The 20,384-nt window shown below is 46.7% G+C and overlaps 1 protein-coding gene across 11 annotated transcripts in view; it reads left to right on the top strand.

The window, feature by feature from the left end:
• FNBP1 (formin binding protein 1) overlaps nt 1-20,384 on the top strand; it is a 101,843-nt gene that overhangs the window by 20,220 nt on the left and 61,239 nt on the right. For all 11 annotated transcript variants that reach the window (XM_054727678.1, XM_054727688.1, XM_054727687.1 and 8 more), the window contains exon 2: nt 18,295-18,410. In XM_054727678.1, the coding sequence (XP_054583653.1) occupies nt 18,295-18,410 (116 nt within the window). The remainder of the gene's footprint in view (nt 1-18,294; nt 18,411-20,384) is intronic.

Raw genomic sequence — 20,384 nt, 5'->3', positions numbered from 1 at the left:
CTGCTAAAACCAGTATCTGGTAGCTTTCAGTCGGGTCGGCTCATGGTTTCCTTCGAGCCTGTGGGAGAGTGGAGCCAAAGTCGGAAAGAATGGAGCTCGCAGCGAGCGGTCCAGGTTGACTTCTTTACCCCTTTTACTGTAATTACAGTGTGTGACTGAAAATAACTATTTGGTTCTTTTTTAAAGCCACTATAGTTAGCCTGACTATTCATTTTCCCTGGGTTGTAGCTCACCTCCAAAACATGTCTTGTGCAAGGCACTGAGCTGGGGCCGTGGGCGATGGGCTTGACAGCTGTCCTTAAGTTTAATAGGTGTGAGATTTCTAGAAATTGCTATAATAATTTTTCATGACCCGACAGCCCGTCTGTTCTGAATGACCAGTTTTATGTTATCTTATAGCAGGAGGACTTGGAAAACAGAGCCAGCAATTGGTCCCTGTTTCGGCCAAGTCTTTTTGCTGTAACAGAGGTGAGAATCCGTGTGTGTTTAGCAGGTTTTAATGAGCCTCCGTCACAGAGGAGGTCCGAATGGACTGTGCCTGCCCGGACCCCTGGACCCCCCAGGCCCCACTGCACTTGGCCCTCTCTGGTTCCTGCAGTGGGAACGGAGGGCTGCAAGCCGCTGCCACTTGAGGAGGTGGCAGCTTTTCAAAGCTCTGCAGTGCTAGCCCCCTCGAGTCTGTGAAGGCCTTTCAGAGCAGAGCCCAGGAACCTTAAGGCTTCAGTGCGGCTGCGTCTCCGCTGAGCTGGCGTAGCCTGTTAACGCCTCTCTTCCTCTGGGCGCTCTCAGGGCTCCTCCGTGCTGAGGACCTTTGGGCTTTATGTGGACGTCAGGTGTTTGTCACAGAAGCAGTAGTTTTAAGTCGTGACTGTACTCTTGATCTCAAGTGGACAATACTTAGTAAGCAAAAAGGAGAAAAAAAGCCCTGGCCGGGTGGCCCAGTTGGTTGGAACATCGTCTCATGCACCGAAGGTTTCGGGTTTGATTCCCGGTCAGGGCACATACCTAGGTTTTGGGTTCGATCCCTGGTAGGGGTGCATACAGGAGGCAACCAATCGATGTTTTTCTTTCACATTGATGTTTCTCTCTCTCTCTCTCTGTGTGTCTCTCTCCCTCCCCCTCTCCCTCCCCTTTCTCTCCAAAAAACAATAAGAACATATCTTCAGGTGAGGATTTTTTTTTAAAAATATATTTTATTGATTTTTTTACAGAGAGGAAGGGAGAGGGATAGATAGATAGAGAGAAACATCGATCAGCTGCCTCCTGCACACCCCCCACTGGGGATGTGCCCACAACCAAGGTACATGCCCTTGACTGGAATCGAACCTGGGACCCTTGAGTCCGCAGGCCGATACTCTATCCACTGAGCCAAACCAGTTAGGGCCAGGTGAGGATTTTTTAAAGAGGGGGAAGGGAGATTGCCCAACACAAGAAAAGTTCGAGGGCATATATATATATATATATATATATATATATATATACACATTTTCCTTAGTGGATGCACCAGTTTACATCCCCACCAAGAGTGCACAGTGTTCCCTTTTCTGCACATCCTTGTCAGCATGGTTTGATTTATGGATGATGGCCGTTCAGACAAGTGTGAGGTAATATGTCCATGTTCATGCGTGTTGCTGATGTGAACATGAACATACGCCGCACTGTCTCGTAGGCAGTCCCTGGTGCTGATGCATTTTGGCAATTTATACAAATATATATAGTGGTATACTAGGCTCGGGTTTTGCCAGCCGGCAGGAATTCCCCTCGTAGTGGTCTCATTGGGAAATGTGATTCAATGCAGTTCAGTCGCCTAAAAGGCAAATCCTCAGAACAGCTTTAAAGAGGACCAGTAGCAGTGGTTGCTTTCAAGTTCCGTGGGCTTCTTGTTTTGTTTTTAATCTCCCAGGGTCCAGTGAAGACAGTCCAGTGTTTATTTTATGTAGATAAAATCAGACAAACTCCGAGTTCCTCCCTGGCCAGCCCTCACTCCAAAAACCCAAACAAACAACAAAACAAGCAGGGGCGGCACTGTTCGTTTCTTCCCAGCTAATTCTTGCCAACTTGGAATATGTGGCCGGTCTGGGCTCCAGATGGAGCATCCATGAGGATCTGTTTTGGAGCATTGATTTTTGCAAACATCAGAGCAAATTACAAAATGGATATCTTAAAATATTTTCTTAAATCACTCCATGGATGTACTTTCATCCAAAATCACTATTGACCCCACAAAGACTTTTTATGAAGCCAGTGCAATCTAGTTGTCAGTTTCATAAAAAAAAAAAAATCAATTTGTCTGGCTTGTATTGGCTTTTGTCTGGGGAACAATAGAACAATTGGGTTGTCTTTTTTGATGTAATATTTTACTATTTCTATCTAGTAAAAGATGATTCTTGCCCTAGCCGGGTGGCTTAGTTGGTTGCAGCATCGTCCCATATACCAAAAGGTTGTGGGTTTGATTCCCAGTCAGGGCACACACCTAGGTTGCAGGTTCGATCCCTGGTAGGGGTGCATACGATGGATGTTTCTCTCTCACATTGATGTTTCTCTGTCCCTCTCTCTCTCTCTCTTCCTCTCTCTGAAAACCAATAAAAACATATCCTTGGGTGAGAATTTAAAAAAAGGTGGGGGGGTGATTATTACTTGCTTGAAATAAAGTCCCCGCTTCAGGTTTTCAGGGACAGAATTTTCAGACTCTATAGACATTCTCCTAGTACCGTTTAGCTACATTATATTCTTTTTCATTCAGCTTTGAGATTGTGTAAGTTTAAGGTATACAGTGTGTTGATTTGATACACCCATACATGGAAAAATGACCACCCCCATGCCATCATGTGCCATACCACTTCCTTTTTGTGGTGAGAACATTTAAGATCTCTTGGCACCTTTCAAGTGTATGATATAGTGTTATTATTTATAACCACCATACTGTGCAGTCCATCCCCAGAACGCATTCATCTTCCTACTGGAAGTGTGTACCCTTTGACTAACATCTCCCCATTACATCCCACCCCCTTACCCCTAGGTCCCTGGGAACCACCATTCTGCTCTCTGTTTCTCGGAGTTGGGCATTTCTAGATTCTACCAATAAGTGGTATCATAGTGTTTGTCTTTGTCTGACTTATCTCCCTTACTAGCATGATGCCTTCAAGGTCCAACTGTGTTGTCACAAATAACAAGATTTCCTTCTTTCTTGTGGCTGAGGAATAGTTCATCTTCTGTTTGCTGCTATGTCCTCAGTTTTTAGTGTTTGACACATAGTAGGTAAAATACTGATGGATGAATGAATGGATGGATATGATTTTGGCTTAGAGGAGAAGCACAACTTATGTTGCTTAATGTAATACTTGTGTTCTCTTAACCTTCATAAACATTTTATTTGAGGGAAATTATCTACCTAATAAAAGAGTAATATGCTAATTGACCGTACCTTTGTAACGCCCACCAGCCAATCAGGAGTGAGTATGCAAATTAACCCAACAAAGATGGCAGGTTAATTTGCATACTCAGGAAAGGACGGGGCGGGACGCTTGTGTCGTCACCATGGCGACGTTGCAGGCTTTCCGCACCACCCCAGCTGCTCGGGGCCTCTGGGCAGCGTGGGAAGACAGAAAGGCGGCTATGGGCTGGAGTGAAAAGGCTGCTCTGACCAGAGCGAAGGCGGTGCCAGCAGCCAGGGGAACGGAGGCCCAGTCTTGCACAAATTTTCATTCGTGCATCGGGCCACTAGTCTGTTATAGTTGTGTAGTGATATGTGAAAAGTGCCTTAAGCTTTTAGACAATAATAGTCCTGGATTTTTTTTTTCCTTCCCAAGAGTGAAGTCTTTCTGCAATCAATAATCAATTCATACTTGGGTATTAATGATGCCCTCTCTGAAGACCATTTTATATTTATAATGGGAACAAAACAGGAAGTACATCAAAGAAAAAGTAATAGTTCAATACTTTGTCTAATAGATTTTTCTCTTGACTTTTTTTCTTTCCTAAATGCTTTATCTTCATTTTTGATCTCCAGTTGGCAGAGGCTCAAGTGATCTTAAGTTTCTCTTATGCTGAAGATTTTCCCATCAATCCAAATTTAAATTATTAAATATTATGGTATATTATGGGCGCATATATGAAAATGTGTAGATATAGAGGAGTGGGGGTCATGGGACAGGGTGAAAAAGGTGAAGGGATTATGAAAAAATAAAAAACTCATAGACACAGAAAACAGTCTGGTGATTACCACAGGGAAGAGGGTGGGGGGAGGTGGAAGAGGATATGGGGGGAGGGGGGTAAATGGTGATGGAAGGAGACTTGACTTGGGGTGGTGAACACACAATACAATATACAGATGATGTGTTATGGAATTGTACTGAAATCTATATAATTTTATTAACTAGTGTCACCCCAATAAATTCAATGAAAAGAAAAGAAAAGGTGTAGGTATAGAGTGATGTGTGTAAAGACAGCAGTGAACTGAACACCCATGTCCATTGCACCCAGGGAAAGAACTAGAACATGACTCTGCTCCCGACGCTCCCAGTGGCCCCTTCCTGATCTCCCCACCCAAATCGAGTATCACCCAGAATTTTGTATTAAACAGTATTCTTTTGGGGTTTTTTGGTCATTTTTCATCACTTATGAATGCCTCAGTAGGTAATACATTCGGTTTTGCCTGTTTTGGGACTTTAGATAAATGGAATCGGATGGACAGTCGAGTTGTTTCCTGCATCTGCTGCACGGATCTTGCTGCTGTGCCTGTCTCTTGGTGCAAGAGTTTATGTCTACGTCCTAGACCAGTGATAGTGAACCTATGACATGCGTGTCAGCACTGACACGCGTAGCCATTTCTGATGACACCCGGCCGCATGCCGAGGATGAAACATGTGCTGCTCCTGAGGATGAAACATTTGCGACTAGAGACTTGGAGTTAGTTTTTTTCCTCAAAGTGACACACTACCTGAGTTATGCTCAGTTTTTTGGCGAAGTTTGACATACCAAGCTCAAAAGGTTGCCCATCACTGTCCTAGACCTTAAGATACGTATCCTGTAGAGGCATAGCTGGGGCGCACAGGGGTGCAGGCACCCTTACTGGGTAAAACCAGTCTGTGTCCCGCAGTCGCCAGCAGCCGTGAGCGGTCCCTTTGCAGCCCGGGCTTGGTGTTCCCTGACTTTACATTTTTTTCCAGGCTGGTGGGTGTGAGATGGCATCTCGTGGTTTTAATATGCATTCCCCTGATTACTAGTAAGGTTGAATATCATTTCATGCTTAAAACTCTTATTATTTTTGCCTCTTTTCCTGTTGGATCTTTTCTTTTAAAGAAAATTGGTATGGTAACGGATGTTAAATAGGCTTACTATGACCATTTTGCAATACATACAAATATTGCATCATTATGTTGTATATCCGAAACTAATACAATGTTATGTTACACATCAATTTAAAAAACAAGAAAAAGAAAATGAATGTAAAGCTCTTCATTCTAGATACGAATCCTTTGTTGATCACGTGTGTTACCGACATCCTCTCCCACTTTGTCCTGTACCGTTTCTCATCCCCTGTGGTGTCTTTTCATGAACAGAGGCGTCAGTTTGCATGTAGCCAAGTTGGCCACATTGTTTTCTGTCTGTGCATGCCCTTTTGTGTCTTTAAAAACCCTTTCCTTTGTCAAGAGCAGAAGGACATTCTCCTCTAATATCTCCTGAAAGTTTTATAGTCCTGCTTTTTACAGTGAGGTCTTTAATCAACCTGGAATTAGCTGTGTTGTTGTTGTGTGTGTTTTTATTGATTTTGAGAGAGAGAGAGAGAGAGAGAGAGATTTGTTGTTCCACTTACTTAGGCATTCATTGGCTGATTCTTGTATATGCCCTGACCAGGAATCAAACCCGCAGCTGTGGAAGCCCCTTTCACGTCCCGCGTGATTCAGGGTTCCGGTTCAGGGTTCCAGTTCTGGAGAAGGCCGCACACAAATGAAAAGAGACTTAGAAAATACTTAATTTGGGAAATGGGGGCCAGGCGGTAGTCCAAGTCTAGTGGGAGGACGACTCCTCGCTCTGGCTTTTCCATCCCTTTTATTAAGATTAAAATAATAAGATACACCCTTATCCCCTGGGCAGGAAACTCCAATAAAAGCCAATCAGTGAATTTAGGACTAACAGGTGGGGGCTGCTTCAACTACCAATATCTAATAATTAGCTCTGACCCTTCAGAGCAATTAAGGTTGACCAGCCCTCCGAATTCCCTGTCCACAGCTCTCTGTTATTAACAATGATTGGCTTCCGGCAGCAACCTTGGTGTATGGGATGACACTCTAACCCACTGAGCTACTCGGCCAGGGCTATCTGGAATCAGTTTTTATATATCTTAAGAAATTGAGATTTGATTTCATTTTATCCAATAATTACACAGTTATCCCAGCACGTCTTATTGGAAGGCCCGTCCCCGTCGGCCTGTGTGGTGATGGCAGCATCAACACTTACCGAGGGCATACCAGGTACCGAGCAGTGTTCCACGCATGAGATAACGTGTTAATTCTTATCGTTACCCTACCAATGGATCCTGTTGTATCCCCATTTTGAGATTAAAAAAAAACAACAACAACAACAAAAAAAACAGAAAGAGTAAGTAACTTTCTCCATGTGACGTGGCTGGTATGTCAAAGAGCCAGAGGTCAAAGGGCCAGTTCATCCAGCTCCGGCCCGGGGCCGTGGCCATTAGAGCCCATGCCTTCTATGGTAACCTCTCTTCTATCCCAAGAGTCTTCTTCTTTTCTTTTTTAAAAAATATATATTTTATTGATTTTTACAGAGAGGAAGGGAGAGGGATAAGAGTTAGAAACATCGATGATAGAGAAACATCGATCAGCTGCCTCCTGCACACCCCCTTCTGGGGATGTGCCCGCAACCAAGGTACATGCCCCCGACCAGTATCGAACCTGGGACCCTGGAGTCTGCAGGCCGATACTCTATCCACTGAGCCAAACCGGTTAGGGCCCGAGAGTCTTCTTTTTACAGGGCCCTGTTCCTGGCCTTTCTGCCCCTTGCATTTACCTAGTTTTCTGCCCTGGCCAACACTACACAACCTCTTCATTAACTTTATAGTAAGTCAGTATCCGGTGTGGCACGAACCCCCACCTTGTCCTCCTGCAAGAGTGTTTTGGCTACTGCTTGACCCGTGCAACTCCATTTAAACCTCCGAGTTACGTTCTCCAAGAAAAACCTGTTGGGATTTTCATTGGCACCGCGCTGAACCTCATTAAATAAATCTAAAACAGGCTGCAGGCCACAGAGGGGTGTGAGAGAGAAGGAGGGACTGCATTAGTTGGCAGACACTCGCCACCAGTTCTGAAGTCACCAGTCGCCTGAAATCCTGGCTGCGGCCTTCAAGGCTGATGGTCCGGCCTCCGCCTGTCTCCCCGCCACACTGTTCTTTCCCTTTATCTCCACACTCCGGGCTCGAGGGGCTGCTCTCATTTCCTTCCACTCGCCGCGTTCTTTCCTCCCGAGGCCCGCACACATTCTCGCCCCTCTGCCTGGATGTGCTCCCCCCCCCCCCCTTCTAGCCTCACTTCCCCTGATTGGCCTGCTGGCTTTGCCTGTCCTCATTATTTCGGCTTCAACATCCCTTTCCCTAGTTCCACGGCTAGACTGGGTGCCACACTCGTGCGCTCCCCCGGCCTTTTATTTTACCTCCATCAAAACTCTGATTCCCGGGCCTGGCACAGAACCTGCTGGATTGTTGCAACTTACTGGGAAGAGACAAGGTGTATGGGTCAGACTAAGAGCCGCAAAAAACCCAAAGAAAAGTGGCTTAGATGGCAAGGACACGCAGAATCTCACGTTTTGAGGAGTCCCGAGGCAGGGGGACTCTGGGATTGGTGTTGATGTTTAGTGGTTTCATCAAAGAGCCAGGCGCTTTCCAAATTTTGTTCCTGCTGTCCCGAGCTTCACACGCAGCTATGACCGTGTCAAGGAAGGAGGAGGGGGCGTTTATTAGGGAGGATAACCTTTCTCAGCGGCCGCCCCCGAGCCCCCAGGCATCTAGTCGGCCATGCCCTAGCTGAAGGGCGATGGAAGGTGATCTTGTAAGAGCCGAGGTGCTCTAACCACAGGACGGTGGGGTCTGGCTACTGGATGCTCAGCCAAGATGCCTGTTCCACAGGGAATCTCACCGAACCAGGGCTGCGGGCGCGGGCCGCCTCCCAGAGACTTGGCTCGGCCCGGGGAAGCTCACAGGTGCGCCAGCGCCATGCCGTCTTCCCCTGGGCGTCAGCCTTCCCCTGCGGACAGGCCTTCCCGCTTCCCGTGCGGGGCTGATGGGCACCTCTCAGCTCCAGCGCTGCTGCCCGAGGCTTCTCACCGGCCCGGCCTCGCCTGTCATGCAGGTCCTTTGGGTCAGGTGCTCAGTGGCAGTGGGTTGAGATGGGGATCCCTTGTCTTAAGGGACAATCCCTATGTGTCTGCTTAGCCTTCTTTACGTAACATTGTGAGTTAATGGCTAAGTGTTTCTGGAAAATCCTTTCCTTAGGTGTGAACTAAGCTTCAGGTGCCAGGGCTTATAAAATTATTTTTCTTGTGATGTCCTTGTCATATTTTGTACCCCGCCCCTTCCCCAACACACACACACACACACACACACACACACACACACACACACACACCTGGAAGTACTTAGAGTTTAGAAATAAGTCGGATCTTTAAAAATCTGGCTTTTTTCTTTTCATTAAAAATTTGGCTTCTACACTGCTCTTCTTTAGTCTTTGGATCGCCGCCAAAGTTCCTCCTGGTGCCGAGTGTGGTTTGCTCCCCTCTCTCACCCCCCCCCCCCCACTTCTGCCTTTGGGTTGGCCTTGAACGCATTCCCTGGGGGAGAGAATCCCCAGGCGAGCAGTGTGGGATGTTTGAGAGACCAGGCTAAGTTCCCCAGGGCAGGAGGGGAAGGTGACGCAGCCTCGTGCCGCTGACCGAGCAGGCTCCGCAGTGACCAGGTCTGACTTAGCCTCACCTGGCAGCTGACGCGCAGAAACCGGGAAGTGAACGAGCCGATTCCATTTCTGGGCGGAGGCCAGACGCTGATGACACTGAACGTTTGCGCGAAAGACATTCATCTGACAGTCACAACTCCACTGAGCCCTCCTGCGTTCTGTCACCGGGAGGCAGAGGTTTTTCTTAGAAAGAGCGAGATTTTGCTTCTGTGACCCGGTTCTGTCTTTCAGTACCATTGATCCAGCCCACCACGATGGCAGGTTAGAGCCAGCTTTCTGAACCTCGTGTTTACAGCCTCATCATTCTTCAGACTTGCCCCTTCTGTTTGGGATATTTGACAAGGCCTCTCTGGAGGAGGAATCTTTAAAATCACTTTAAAAATTAGTATTTTGGGTTTTTGTTTTTTTTTTTAATGAAAAAAGAGTAAGCGCTCTTGAACAGGTTTTTCTTGAAACTCTGATGATCTTGTTCGCTCAGCATGTTGGGGGCAGCTACAGCTGTTTGTTGCTTTTGCTGTACCCCAAGAAATAGAGGGGGACCGAGAGGACGGAGGTGTTCTGAGGACATCGCAACAGGCCCCGAGTTCACTGCTGCTGCTCAGAGGAGTAGGTTCCATAGCAGTTTCCCCTCCAGATCGCCTCCACGCGGACTCCGGTAGAGTCCAAATCCGGTGCTTTTTCTTCAAGTCCTATTTCTTACCCGCTGTTTCCATTTTGGGGTGCGCTGTGACATCGCAACACGTTAGCGGAGGGCACCCTGCGCTCATTAGCCCTGCGTCCCGTTAGCCGCACACCCAGCTTCAGCCTCCTTATTCCTTTCACACAACACAGTTGCTGTGATAACGCTGTGAAAACGCAGCCTTTTCTGTTCCGTGCGCCTCTCCAGTCTTTGTGTCACTGACCCCATCCGCATGCTGTTGGCTGTTTTGTAAGGTCTTGTGTGTGTGTGTTTTTAAGCTCGGACATCTGTCTCATCTTGGGTCTGTTTCTGTTCTCGCCTCTTGTGTTTAGAATGCAGTCCTGGAAAGGACCATGGACAAAGAATAATTCCTTGGTGTTTTCATTTTTACAACCAAAACAGTCCTGGTGGGATTGTGGCTAGATACCGCGGCTGTGCCTAAATTTGTACCTGTTTTTATGGCAAAGCTGCACGCAGGCTTGCCTTTGGAAGGGATTCTGAGCGCAGCCAAACCTGCTTTGCTAGTGTTTCCTTTCTAATTAAAATCCTCTGTGTTAACCGGACTGTCCAACCATGGCACCCGGGTGTTGGAGCCCCTGTGTTGTCGATGACGTCACCCAGCTCTGGCTGTAGTTGGCATTCTCACCGCCCTGCTTCACGGAACCCGTTTCACAAACAGTAGACGAATATAACTTTACAGAATCTGCAGCTCCGAGTACTGTCAACGCGGAAGGGATCTGCGCTCCTCGAAATAAACCCTCGGGTTCTTCCCTTTAGGTTTCCTCAGTCCTTTGTGCAGGCAGCCAGTGAAGTCACTTCGGGTAATGGCTTGCCAACACTTTAAGGTTTGGCACTTTTTATGTTGAAAATATATATGTGGGTATTTCTGCTTTTAATTCAGTGTCTGAGAAAAGTCCTTAGTTTGTCCACAGACTTTAATTAAAGTCTCTGTTAAAAATTTGAGAACTATCCCGGCAGGCATGGCTCAGTGGTTGAGTGTCGACCTATGAACCAGGAGGTCACAGTTCGATTCCAGGTCAGGGCACATGCCCAGGTTTTGGGCTCGTTCCCCAGTGTGGGGCATGCAGGAGGCAGCCAGATCAATGATTCTCTCTCATTATTGATGTTTCTCTCTCTCTCTCCCTCTCCCTTCCTCTCTGAAATCAATAAGAATATATTTTTAAAAATTTTTGAGAACTAGGATTTGAGGTGGCATTGGTGATGACATAGTTTTGTTTCTAGAGTTTTATAAAACTTTTTTTGGGGGTTTCTGTATATGCAGCCACTTCAATATTTAGACCCAGATTGATCTTTTAAAAAACATTTTAAATGGAGCTTTTGTTGCATTTACTCTGGGTAAATCTATACCTTTTGACACTTCTCTCTCAGAGATAAGAGGAAGCTAATACCAGTAATATCATCCCAAGGGATTCTGTTTAAATGGAGCCATTTAAGGTCTGCTTCTCAGAGTCCACGTCCTCAGGAAAGCGAACTTATCCAAAATAAAGAGCACCCTAAAACCGTGGTCTAGACAGCACGACGGAAGTGGACGGGGTGATGAGGAGGGGACATGTCCCTGCCTGGGCGGGCACCCCGCTCAGAGGGAGGGGTTTGCTGTGCAGGTGAGCTGGCCCCTTTCTTGTGTCTGAGCCATTGACACAGAAGTAACTTCAGCAACTCAGTTTCTTACTAGACTGGCTTATTCCCAGGATTTTGAATTAGTGTCAGCTTAATACACTTTTCAATTACAGGAAGTACCGCATTCAGAGCTGACCTATATTTTGGAGAAAAGCTTCTTGTGGCTGACTTAGGTCTCCTTATCTCAAAGTAACTAGCTAGCTTCTCTGACTGTAGTTCCTATGTCAGCTCATTTGCATAATTTGAATTTACAAGTTGGATGTCAGAAGACTTCCTGAATAACCAAGAATAATCATTATCCACTGAGCTAGGGAGACCAGCCTTGGCAGTGACCGATGGGCGTATGTTGTTGGCATGTGAAGGCAAGACTTGTTTGTATTGCTCGTCATGGTTCTGTAGGAACACCGATGAAGATACAAGGACCCGAGCAAATGCCATAGCTCATACTGACTCTGGTTCAGTCTCCAGCGCATGAAGGAGCTCGATCACAGCCTAGAACATAAAACCAGCCCTGGAAATAACTGAAACTCAGCAGTTATATAGGGACCATTGCAGCTGCCCTCTCCTCGCATGTCTTTGCAGCTTCATCAGCCTCTCGGCACCAACCTCTGCCTGGTTTGAACCCAATGAGTGGTGACAGGACGGGGGATCGATGGGGGGAGAGGGCGTGGGGGGAGGCTTGAGGAGGGTCCTTGAAGGTCCCTGTCAGGTTGTGGCCAGCTGCTGGGAACAGCATGGCAGTCCTCTGCGCCATTTGCAGTTCATTGTTGAGTCTATATATAGTAGGCACTTACTAGTATACATTAAACATTACTTTCCATTAGGTCACATATTCTCTGGCTTTCTTCATCTTTGGCAATGTGCAGCTTTCAAATGGAAATTTACAGTATGTGTCATATGGGAGTGGTTCGTCAAGTGTGTTCCCTGGACCGCTGGGGGTTCTAGAACCCTCTCCCGGGGACCACAAGGTCAAAACTGTTTTCCTAATGACATTGTCTTTTCACCGTGTGGACATTTGCAAGTGACGGTGCAAGAAGCGGCGGCGGGTGAGGCCGCGGCACCTTGGCATAACTCAGGCGCTGGCTTCAAACTACAGGTCGCTATTGTGTTCTCACCATGAGCTGTTTAAAAAAAAAATCACTTTTATTTTAAAATGGCCGTGATGAAACAGCAGAGCTAGTTACTTTTATTAAATCTTAACCCTTCTTTTGGTATTCAACTGTATTTTCCATTTTTCAGGCTACAGAAAAATTAATACTATTTTAATTTTAATTTTATTATTATTTTGTTAATCCCCACGCAAGGATTTTTTTTTCATTGATTTTTAGAGAGAGCCGAGGGAAGAGAGGAGAGGGAGAGAGAAACATTGATGTGAGAGAGACACATTGGGTGGCTGCCTCCCGCACATGCGCCTAAACGAGACTGGGGATCAAACCAGCAACCCAGGTACTTGCCCTTGCCCTTGACCGGGAATCGAACCCTCGACCTTTTGGTTGGAGGGCCAATGCTCTAACCACTGAGCACACTGGCCAAAATAATTTTATTTTATTTTTTACAGTTGACATTCAGTAGTTTTTGTGTTAGTTTTAACCCTTGAACATACATCTGTTTGCTAGCATGTGTGACCAGATGAGAAGCATCCTAAAGCTGGTGCTTTCCAGAATACTCCATGACTGTGCTGAGCTGAACTAGCCCCCTTTTTCATGGGACACCATCTGTACTTCAGAGAAAGGTTGACAGACAAACCCTAGAGAGTTTGGCAGTCATTTTCTCAGAAATGCATGACGTGAGCCTGTCACTCCAAGAAACAACTGACAACATTTGTTGCCAATGATCAAATTCTAGGTTTTCAGTGAAAATGGGAATTTTGGAAAACTTGTTTTGCCACTGTACTCTGGACGGCTTCCAAATAGTTTAAGACTCATCAGATCAGATAAAATGTAAACCAATGTGGTTTTTAAATATTTTCTAATGGATCATGTCAACACTTAGGAGATCTGCGTATGTTAGTGCAATAATGTATTCCACATAACCAGGGCATGTGCTATACCATCACACGCAGGTAAAAGATCCATTCAAGGCGCAAGGTTAGGCTAGTGCGTTTTATTGTAACCAAGTATGAAAAATTCATCGCCAGCGTTTCAGATTTCACAAGGCAACTGGCCTCTAAGAAACCATTACTTGTCGAGTTTTGCCATAGCACCGAATGAGAAGATCCACCATTAACCTAGCAAGGCTATTGAAACGCTCTTCCGTTTCCTAACTGCATATCTGTGTGACGTCGGGGTTTTTTCATGCACTTTAGCCCAAGTAAGGAATCACCGCAGATTGAGGAGAGGAGCGGCTGTGAATGCCCAGGGCCTGCAGTTAAGCCGGACACAAAAGAGATTTGCAAGAATGTAAACAGTGCCACTCTCACTGTTTTTCTTGTTTGGGTTTTGTTTTGGAAAGTTCTTAAAAATAAAAATACATGTTATTTACATTAACATGTAATGTACTTACTGCTTTTTAAAATGAATTAATACATATTTTTAAAACTCATGGGGTCTTGAATTTCCGATAGAGTAAAAATTTATAGCTGCAGCCAAAACCGGTTTGGCTCAGTGGATAGAGCATCAGCCTGCGGACTGAAGGGTCCCGGGTTCAAGTCGGGTCAAGGGCATGTACCTTGGTTGCGGGCACATCCCCAGTGGGGGGTGTGCAGGAGGCAGCTGATCGATGTTTCTCTCTCATCGATGTTTCTGACTATCTCTCTCCCTTCCTCTCTGTAAAAAATCAATAAAATATATTTTTAAAAAATTGATAGCTGCAACCCAGATAAACAAAGCTTATTGGGGTCCTTAATGATTTTTAAGGGGGCAGATGGGTCTTTGGAATTTCTGTCACATGAAACATCAGGCAGGGGTGCATTTTGGGTAATGGCACCATCCCAAAGTAGCAAAGGCTGTGTGTTTTTTTTTGGTGTTTTTTTTTTTTTTTTTTTAAGATCTGGAAATTTTTTTCCCTATTAAGTTTTCCACATTTTAGTCAAGAATGTAAGTGGGTTGATTAGTTTTTCATCTGTTTTGAATTTCCTCTTAGCTTCTGTCTAAAGAGTTCATGCTGTGGCGAGCCACGTGATAGCAGCAGGGATGAGGCGTCGCCAGGGGGTTTTCATGGCGTAAGGAGACCCAGGCTCATCGCGAGCCCGCACTTGTGTACCTGGTACTGCGTGGGGTTTTCTTATAAAAGACCCTGTTCTTTTAGCAGGTGCTTTATTACAGCTTGCAGTATGGTCTTAGATACAGATAACTTGATCAAAAACACATGGTTGGTTTGAGGCCAGTAATTTTTAAGGTGAACTCAATGCAAATGCAGATTTTTTAAAAAAGGATTCAGTATCCAACCCTGTTGCTTTATATTGCATACATTAGGGCCAACGAGAATCGCAAACTAATGGAATAGGGGGAAAATATAGTTAGACCGTTGACAGGGCAAGAGTGAAATGGAAGAGCAGATGGTCTCAGCAGGTTTTCAAGGGAACACCTTTAACTGCTGAAAATAGCCAATGCTTTGGAGATGGTGGGAAATTATCCGAGAGGGGGCTCCCACATGGGAGTGTGTGGAAAGCTGTTTTTAAATAAAAAGGATAGCTGTGAAGCTCAATCACAAAGTTCGCTGATTAGCAGAGAGCTTTAAAGAAGCCTTGCTCTAAATAGCCAGGGATGATTTGGAATCCTGAGAGTCATCTCCTCCTCCCGCCCCCCCGCCCTTATCTGCGGGGATATGACCCCAGACCCCAGTGGATGCCTGATCGTGGATAGTACCGAACCCTGCCTATACTATGTTTTTTTCCTATACGTGCATGCGTATGAGAAAGTTTAATTTAGAAATTAGGCATAGTAGGAGATTAGCAATAACTAGCAATAAAATAGAATAATTGTTAACAAGAAGTTGCAATAAAAGTAGTGTGAATGTGGTCTTTCTCTCTCTCAAAATATCTTATTGTCCTGTCCTCGCCCTTCTTGTGATGGTGTGAGATGACACAATGCCTACGCAGTGAGGTGGAATTTTCCATTTTAATATTTTCAGACAGAGGTTGACGGAGAAGAACTGAAACCGTGGAGAAGGAAACTGCAGATGAGGGGAGGCTGCTGTACTTGAACTGCTTGTATATTTGTTCTCTCAAGTGGTTTAAAGAGACCTGCAGTCTTGTGTTTACACTGCTCCCTGCCTGACAGCCCTTGCCGCTAACATAAATAAAGAGCCTGCCTGAGCAGGGCTTCCTGAAACGGAACCTGGCAGGTTAGGAGTTATTGAGGAGCAAGCGTCTGTGGACACCTTAAATATTTGTCCCTTATTTTTATGAGAACATTAAAAATTATTAGGTATACAGACACTTCACGGTGATTATTTTTAATGAGAAAAACATGCTAGTGAAATAAAACCTTAGTTCCTACGTTGATGTTTCTCAAACTGCTCTGGGGGCCTGGATGGGACTAAGGTTGAGGAAATGACTTTTCTTCAGAAGAGGGTTTCTCAGGTTTGGGAAAGCGAGTTTCTGACTCTGCTGCCTTGCCCGCGCCCGCCGAGCTGGACTCGCTGGTTTACAGCTGGCACTGCTTTGAATGGCAAGCAGAATCGAAGCACCAGGATGGATTAACATCGAAGGTGCTAGATTTTAAAGCAAGCCAGAGGATGCTGCTGAGTGTTCGCCGTCAGATTGCTCTTGCCTGTGATCGGGTTAAATTGTAGCTTTGCATTTTTATATTGGACTAGAGGCCCGATGCATGAATTCATGCAAGAGTAGGCCTTCCTTCCCCAGCTGCCGGCGCCAGTTTCCCTCTGGCACCCAGGACCCGGGCTTCCCTCGCAGCCCCAGCTTCGTCCGGAAGGTGGGAGGTCAGGAGGGAGCGCCCAGGAAGGAGGGTCCAGAAGGGAGGGCCCTAGAGGGAGGTCCAGGAGGGAGGGTCCAGGAGGAAGGGTCCAGGAGGGAGGGTCCAGGAGGGAGGGTCCAGGAGGGAAGTCCAGTCTAATTAGCATATCACGCTTTTATTATTATAGATTTGACACTTGCCCATTGTACTGATCCTCATCCAATTCATGAAATTAGGCAGGGATTACTCTGTGTCTGGTAGGCAAATGACTGACACTGTGCGTTGTTCGGTGGCCTTTCTCTGGGAAGTTCCAGAGCTGGGGCTAGAACCCTCATTTTCTGTTGATGTCACCCCTGGGAGGCAGCAAACTTTCCATCTTGGCCCCATTGCAATCCCTTCTTCCTGGTAATGTTGAGCTAACCCTCTCTTCACTTGCATCTCCCTTGCCAGGCCCTCCCTCCTGGGGCTCCCTCCTGGACCCTCCCTCCTGGGTCTCCCTCCTGGGCGCTCCCTTCTGGACCCTCCTTCCTGGGCGCTCCCTCCTGGACCCTCCCTCCTGGACCCTCCCTCCTGGACCCTCCCTCCTGGACCCTCCCTCCTGGACCCTCCCTCCTGGACCCTCCCTCCTGGACCCTCCCTCCTGGACCCTCCCTCCGGAACTCTCCCTCCTGGACCCTCCCTCCTGGACCTTCCCTCCTGGACTCTCCCTCCTGGACCCTCCCTCTAGGGCCCTCCCTCCTGGACCCTCCCTCCTGGACCTCCCTCTAGGGCCCTCCCTTCTGGACCCTCCTTCCTGGGCGCTCCCTCCTGGACTCTCCCTCCTGGACCCTCCCTCCTGGACCCTCCCTCCGGAGCCCTCTCTTTTGGACCCTCCCTCCTAGGCCCGCCCTCCTGGACCCTCCCTCCTAGGCCTGCCCTCCTGAGCCAGGCCGCCCTCACTGATGGACACAGAGCTGAGCTGCAGCAGACCTTGGCCTTCTCATCCTTGGCTGCTGCTCACATCCACCAGCTCACTGGCCTCCCTCCTTGAGCTCCAAATAGATCCGTTTCCAACTCTTTTCTGGCCATGCCACGCCCTCATTCACCAAGTCACTTCACCCCCAACTTCCGCCCCTCCATGTGTGCCATCACAGGAAGCAGAAGCAGGAGTCACCCTGGACGCCTCCCTTTCCTTCATCCCTTCCCAGCCTCTTCACCTAGTCACCAGGCCTCGGTTATATGATCAGTAAACTCCTTCTCTTTGCTCCCATTTCCTCTCATTTGAACTGCAGCAGTCTCCTGACGTCAGTCTTCAGGCGATTCTGAACACATCTGTGGCTGTGCCACGCCCCCACCACCCTACAAGCCCTTCAGTGGCTCACAGGTGCCCGTAGGAGAGCCTGAGCTTGGCATCCAAGACCTTGGGTGAACAGCCGGGCTTTGTTTTATCCCCTGCCATCACTCATTTCCTTGCACCCTCCCCCACCTGTGCTCCAGGGGGCAAGTTCACCTGCTTCCTGGACATCTCCCTGCCTTTGCATTAGCTGTTCCTGGAGTGCCCTGCTCACACGCCCCCCCCCCCCCGCCCCCCATTCTTCTAGACTAAGAACCTCAAAGCACAATGCAAACTGAGCTATATTTCTGTTTATTTTGGTCCCCCAGCTCCTAGCACCATTCCTGGCACATGGGCTTTATATGTTCCATTAAAGTCTGTGTGAGTTATTTGATCTGTTTGAAGAAAGCAGTATTTTGTGGCTCTTTTCCTTCCCGTATCCTGGCCCCGAATTGCTATGAGCTGTTTTGAGTGATCACTCAGAGGTAGCAGTTAAGGTGCTAACAGTGCGAGTGAGTTAACGTGGGTGTGTTTCACCTCAGTCTTGGGTATCCGATAGAGATTTTCCTTTGCAGCAGGACATTAATTATACCAAAAACACTTGTTTCTAATAGGGATCGAGAACATGAGCAAATGGGGCAGAGATCAGAACCCAAGGCAGTTCCAAACCAAATTAGGTAATGTTGACTTAAAACTGCTGAACACAAGAGCACGGAGTACATTCATGGAAAATATCAGAACTGCGTTCTGCGTAGCGGGGTATTGTTGAGAGATCTGTCCATCGAAATTCTCTTAATCACAGAGAAAGATTATAAACTGTCTCTCTGTTTTTGTTTTTTTAAACAGGATCAATTTGACAACTTAGAAAAACACACACAGTGGGGAATTGATATTCTTGAGAAGTACATCAAATTTGTAAAGGAAAGAACAGAGATTGAACTCAGCTATGCAAAGCAACTCAGGTAAGTTGATATGGAGAAAGGTTGTTCGTTCATTAACTGCACAGTGGATGTGAGGATAGTTAATATTTTTATTTTGTAGTATGCATGTGTAATCCTTTAAATCATTCTTTTTCCCAGCAGTTCAATAGAAACAGTTGTTTTTAATATAGAAAAGTAATTTTCTTAAAACAGAAGACAAAAACTAAATTATTGCTTTTAGGCTTATTTTATTTTCATTTATTTATTTACTTACTTATTTATTCATTTATTTTTTGTTAATTCTCACCTGAGGATACTTTCTCCATTGATTTTTTAAGAGAATGGGGGAGAGGGAGGAGGAAGGGGGGAGAGAGAGAAACATTGATGTGAGAGACACACATTGATTGGTTGCCTCCCTCACACTCCCGACTGACCAGGGCTAGGGATCCAACCTGTAACCCAGGTACATGCCCTTGACTGGGAACCGAACCTTTGGTGCACGGGCTGATGTTCTAACCACTGAGCAACATCTGCCAGGGCCCTTTAAAAAATATTTTTTCTCTCTGAATTTTGGAGCAGCTGATTTTTTCAGAAAACTCTTTATTGAAATAGAACTTAGATAGAGAAGTGCAGAAATCACAAGTCATTCCCACCACCCCCAGGAGACAGAACTGATCCCTTCCTGTTCAGCACCCTGCCCCCGAGGGTGGCCCCCGAGGGTGGGCACTCTCCAGACGTCTGACAGCAGCAGATTTTGTCCTGCCTATATTTTATAATTTTTATTTATTCATTTTGGGGAGGGGGAGAGAGAAACATCGATTTGTTGTCCTACTTATTTATGCATTCATTGGTTGATTCTTGTGTGTGTCCTGAAACTGGGGACCAAACCCAAAATGTTGGTGTATCGGGACGATGACCTAACCCAGTGGTCGGCAAACCGCGGCTCGCGAGCCACATGCGGCTCTTTGGCCCCTTGAGTGTGGCTCTTCCACAAAATACCACGGCCTGGGCGAGTCTATTTTGAAGAAGTGGCGTTAGAAGAAGTTTAAGTTTAAAAAATTTGGCTCTCAAAAGGAATTTCAGTCGTTGTCCTGTTGATATTTGGCTCTGTTGACTAATGAGTTTGCCGACCACTGGCCTAACCATTTGAGCTCCCTGGCCAGGGCTCGTCCTGCCTGCTTTTGACCCGTATGTGAGCTTCTTCATTCCTTAGGCAGCGTTGGTATTGGGCTCCACTGGGCTCCGTTATGTTTGTGAGACTCGGTCACGTCGTTGGATGAGGGGGGAGTCGGTTTCCTTCTGTTGGTTTCAGTGTTTTGGTTGCATGAGTGCCGCAGCCCATCCATCCTTGGCTTGTCCCCTCCCTGGGGAGAAAGCACAGACCCAGGAGTGGACGTGGGGGTTGGAGGCTCTGTGATGGTTGGTGTGAGTAGACGGGGCCCGGTGATCTTCCAGAATGCTTCTGCTGATGCGTGCTCCCCAGCAGCGTGGGAGAGGCCCCAGGGTAACATTTGAAAAGCAATTTGGCCCTCTTACATCTTTAATGATGAAATTATGCAAGAAATGTATGCTTTTCTATAAAATGCTGAAAAGTTTTGGTAGAACCAAGCTTGAACTTGAGGTGGCATGCAAAATCTTGAGTGATTCCTGGTTCGGTTGAGTTGGTTTGTGCAGATGGTCAAAGATCTAGATGACTTGTTTTGCAAATATTTCTTTTTAATGCAAAGATCATCGCACAAGGGGCATGTCACGTGTCCCTGAAAGGCCGGCTTCTCCCGGGGCTGCCGGTGGTGCTGGGAATGAGCCCCTCGCCGTTACCCGGGCATATTGTTGTGGGTGGCAAGTTTTGTTCCCACGGAGGAAATAAAACGGAAGGCGTTGCTCAGTGAAACAATTTGTATCATTTGCTGAATCCGGATTGGTTTCTAGTTTCCTGAGCGGACATCAGCCTCATTCATACGTTGAGGCTTTTAGAACCTCTAGTAGGAATAGAGAATGAGCTGCTTCAATTTGGTC

The sequence above is a fragment of the Eptesicus fuscus genome, chromosome 15 (assembly GCF_027574615.1).
Source record: "Eptesicus fuscus isolate TK198812 chromosome 15, DD_ASM_mEF_20220401, whole genome shotgun sequence".
In the NCBI taxonomy this organism is placed as follows: domain Eukaryota; kingdom Metazoa; phylum Chordata; class Mammalia; order Chiroptera; family Vespertilionidae; genus Eptesicus; species Eptesicus fuscus.
This window is presented reverse-complemented; position numbering and strand designations above follow the sequence as displayed.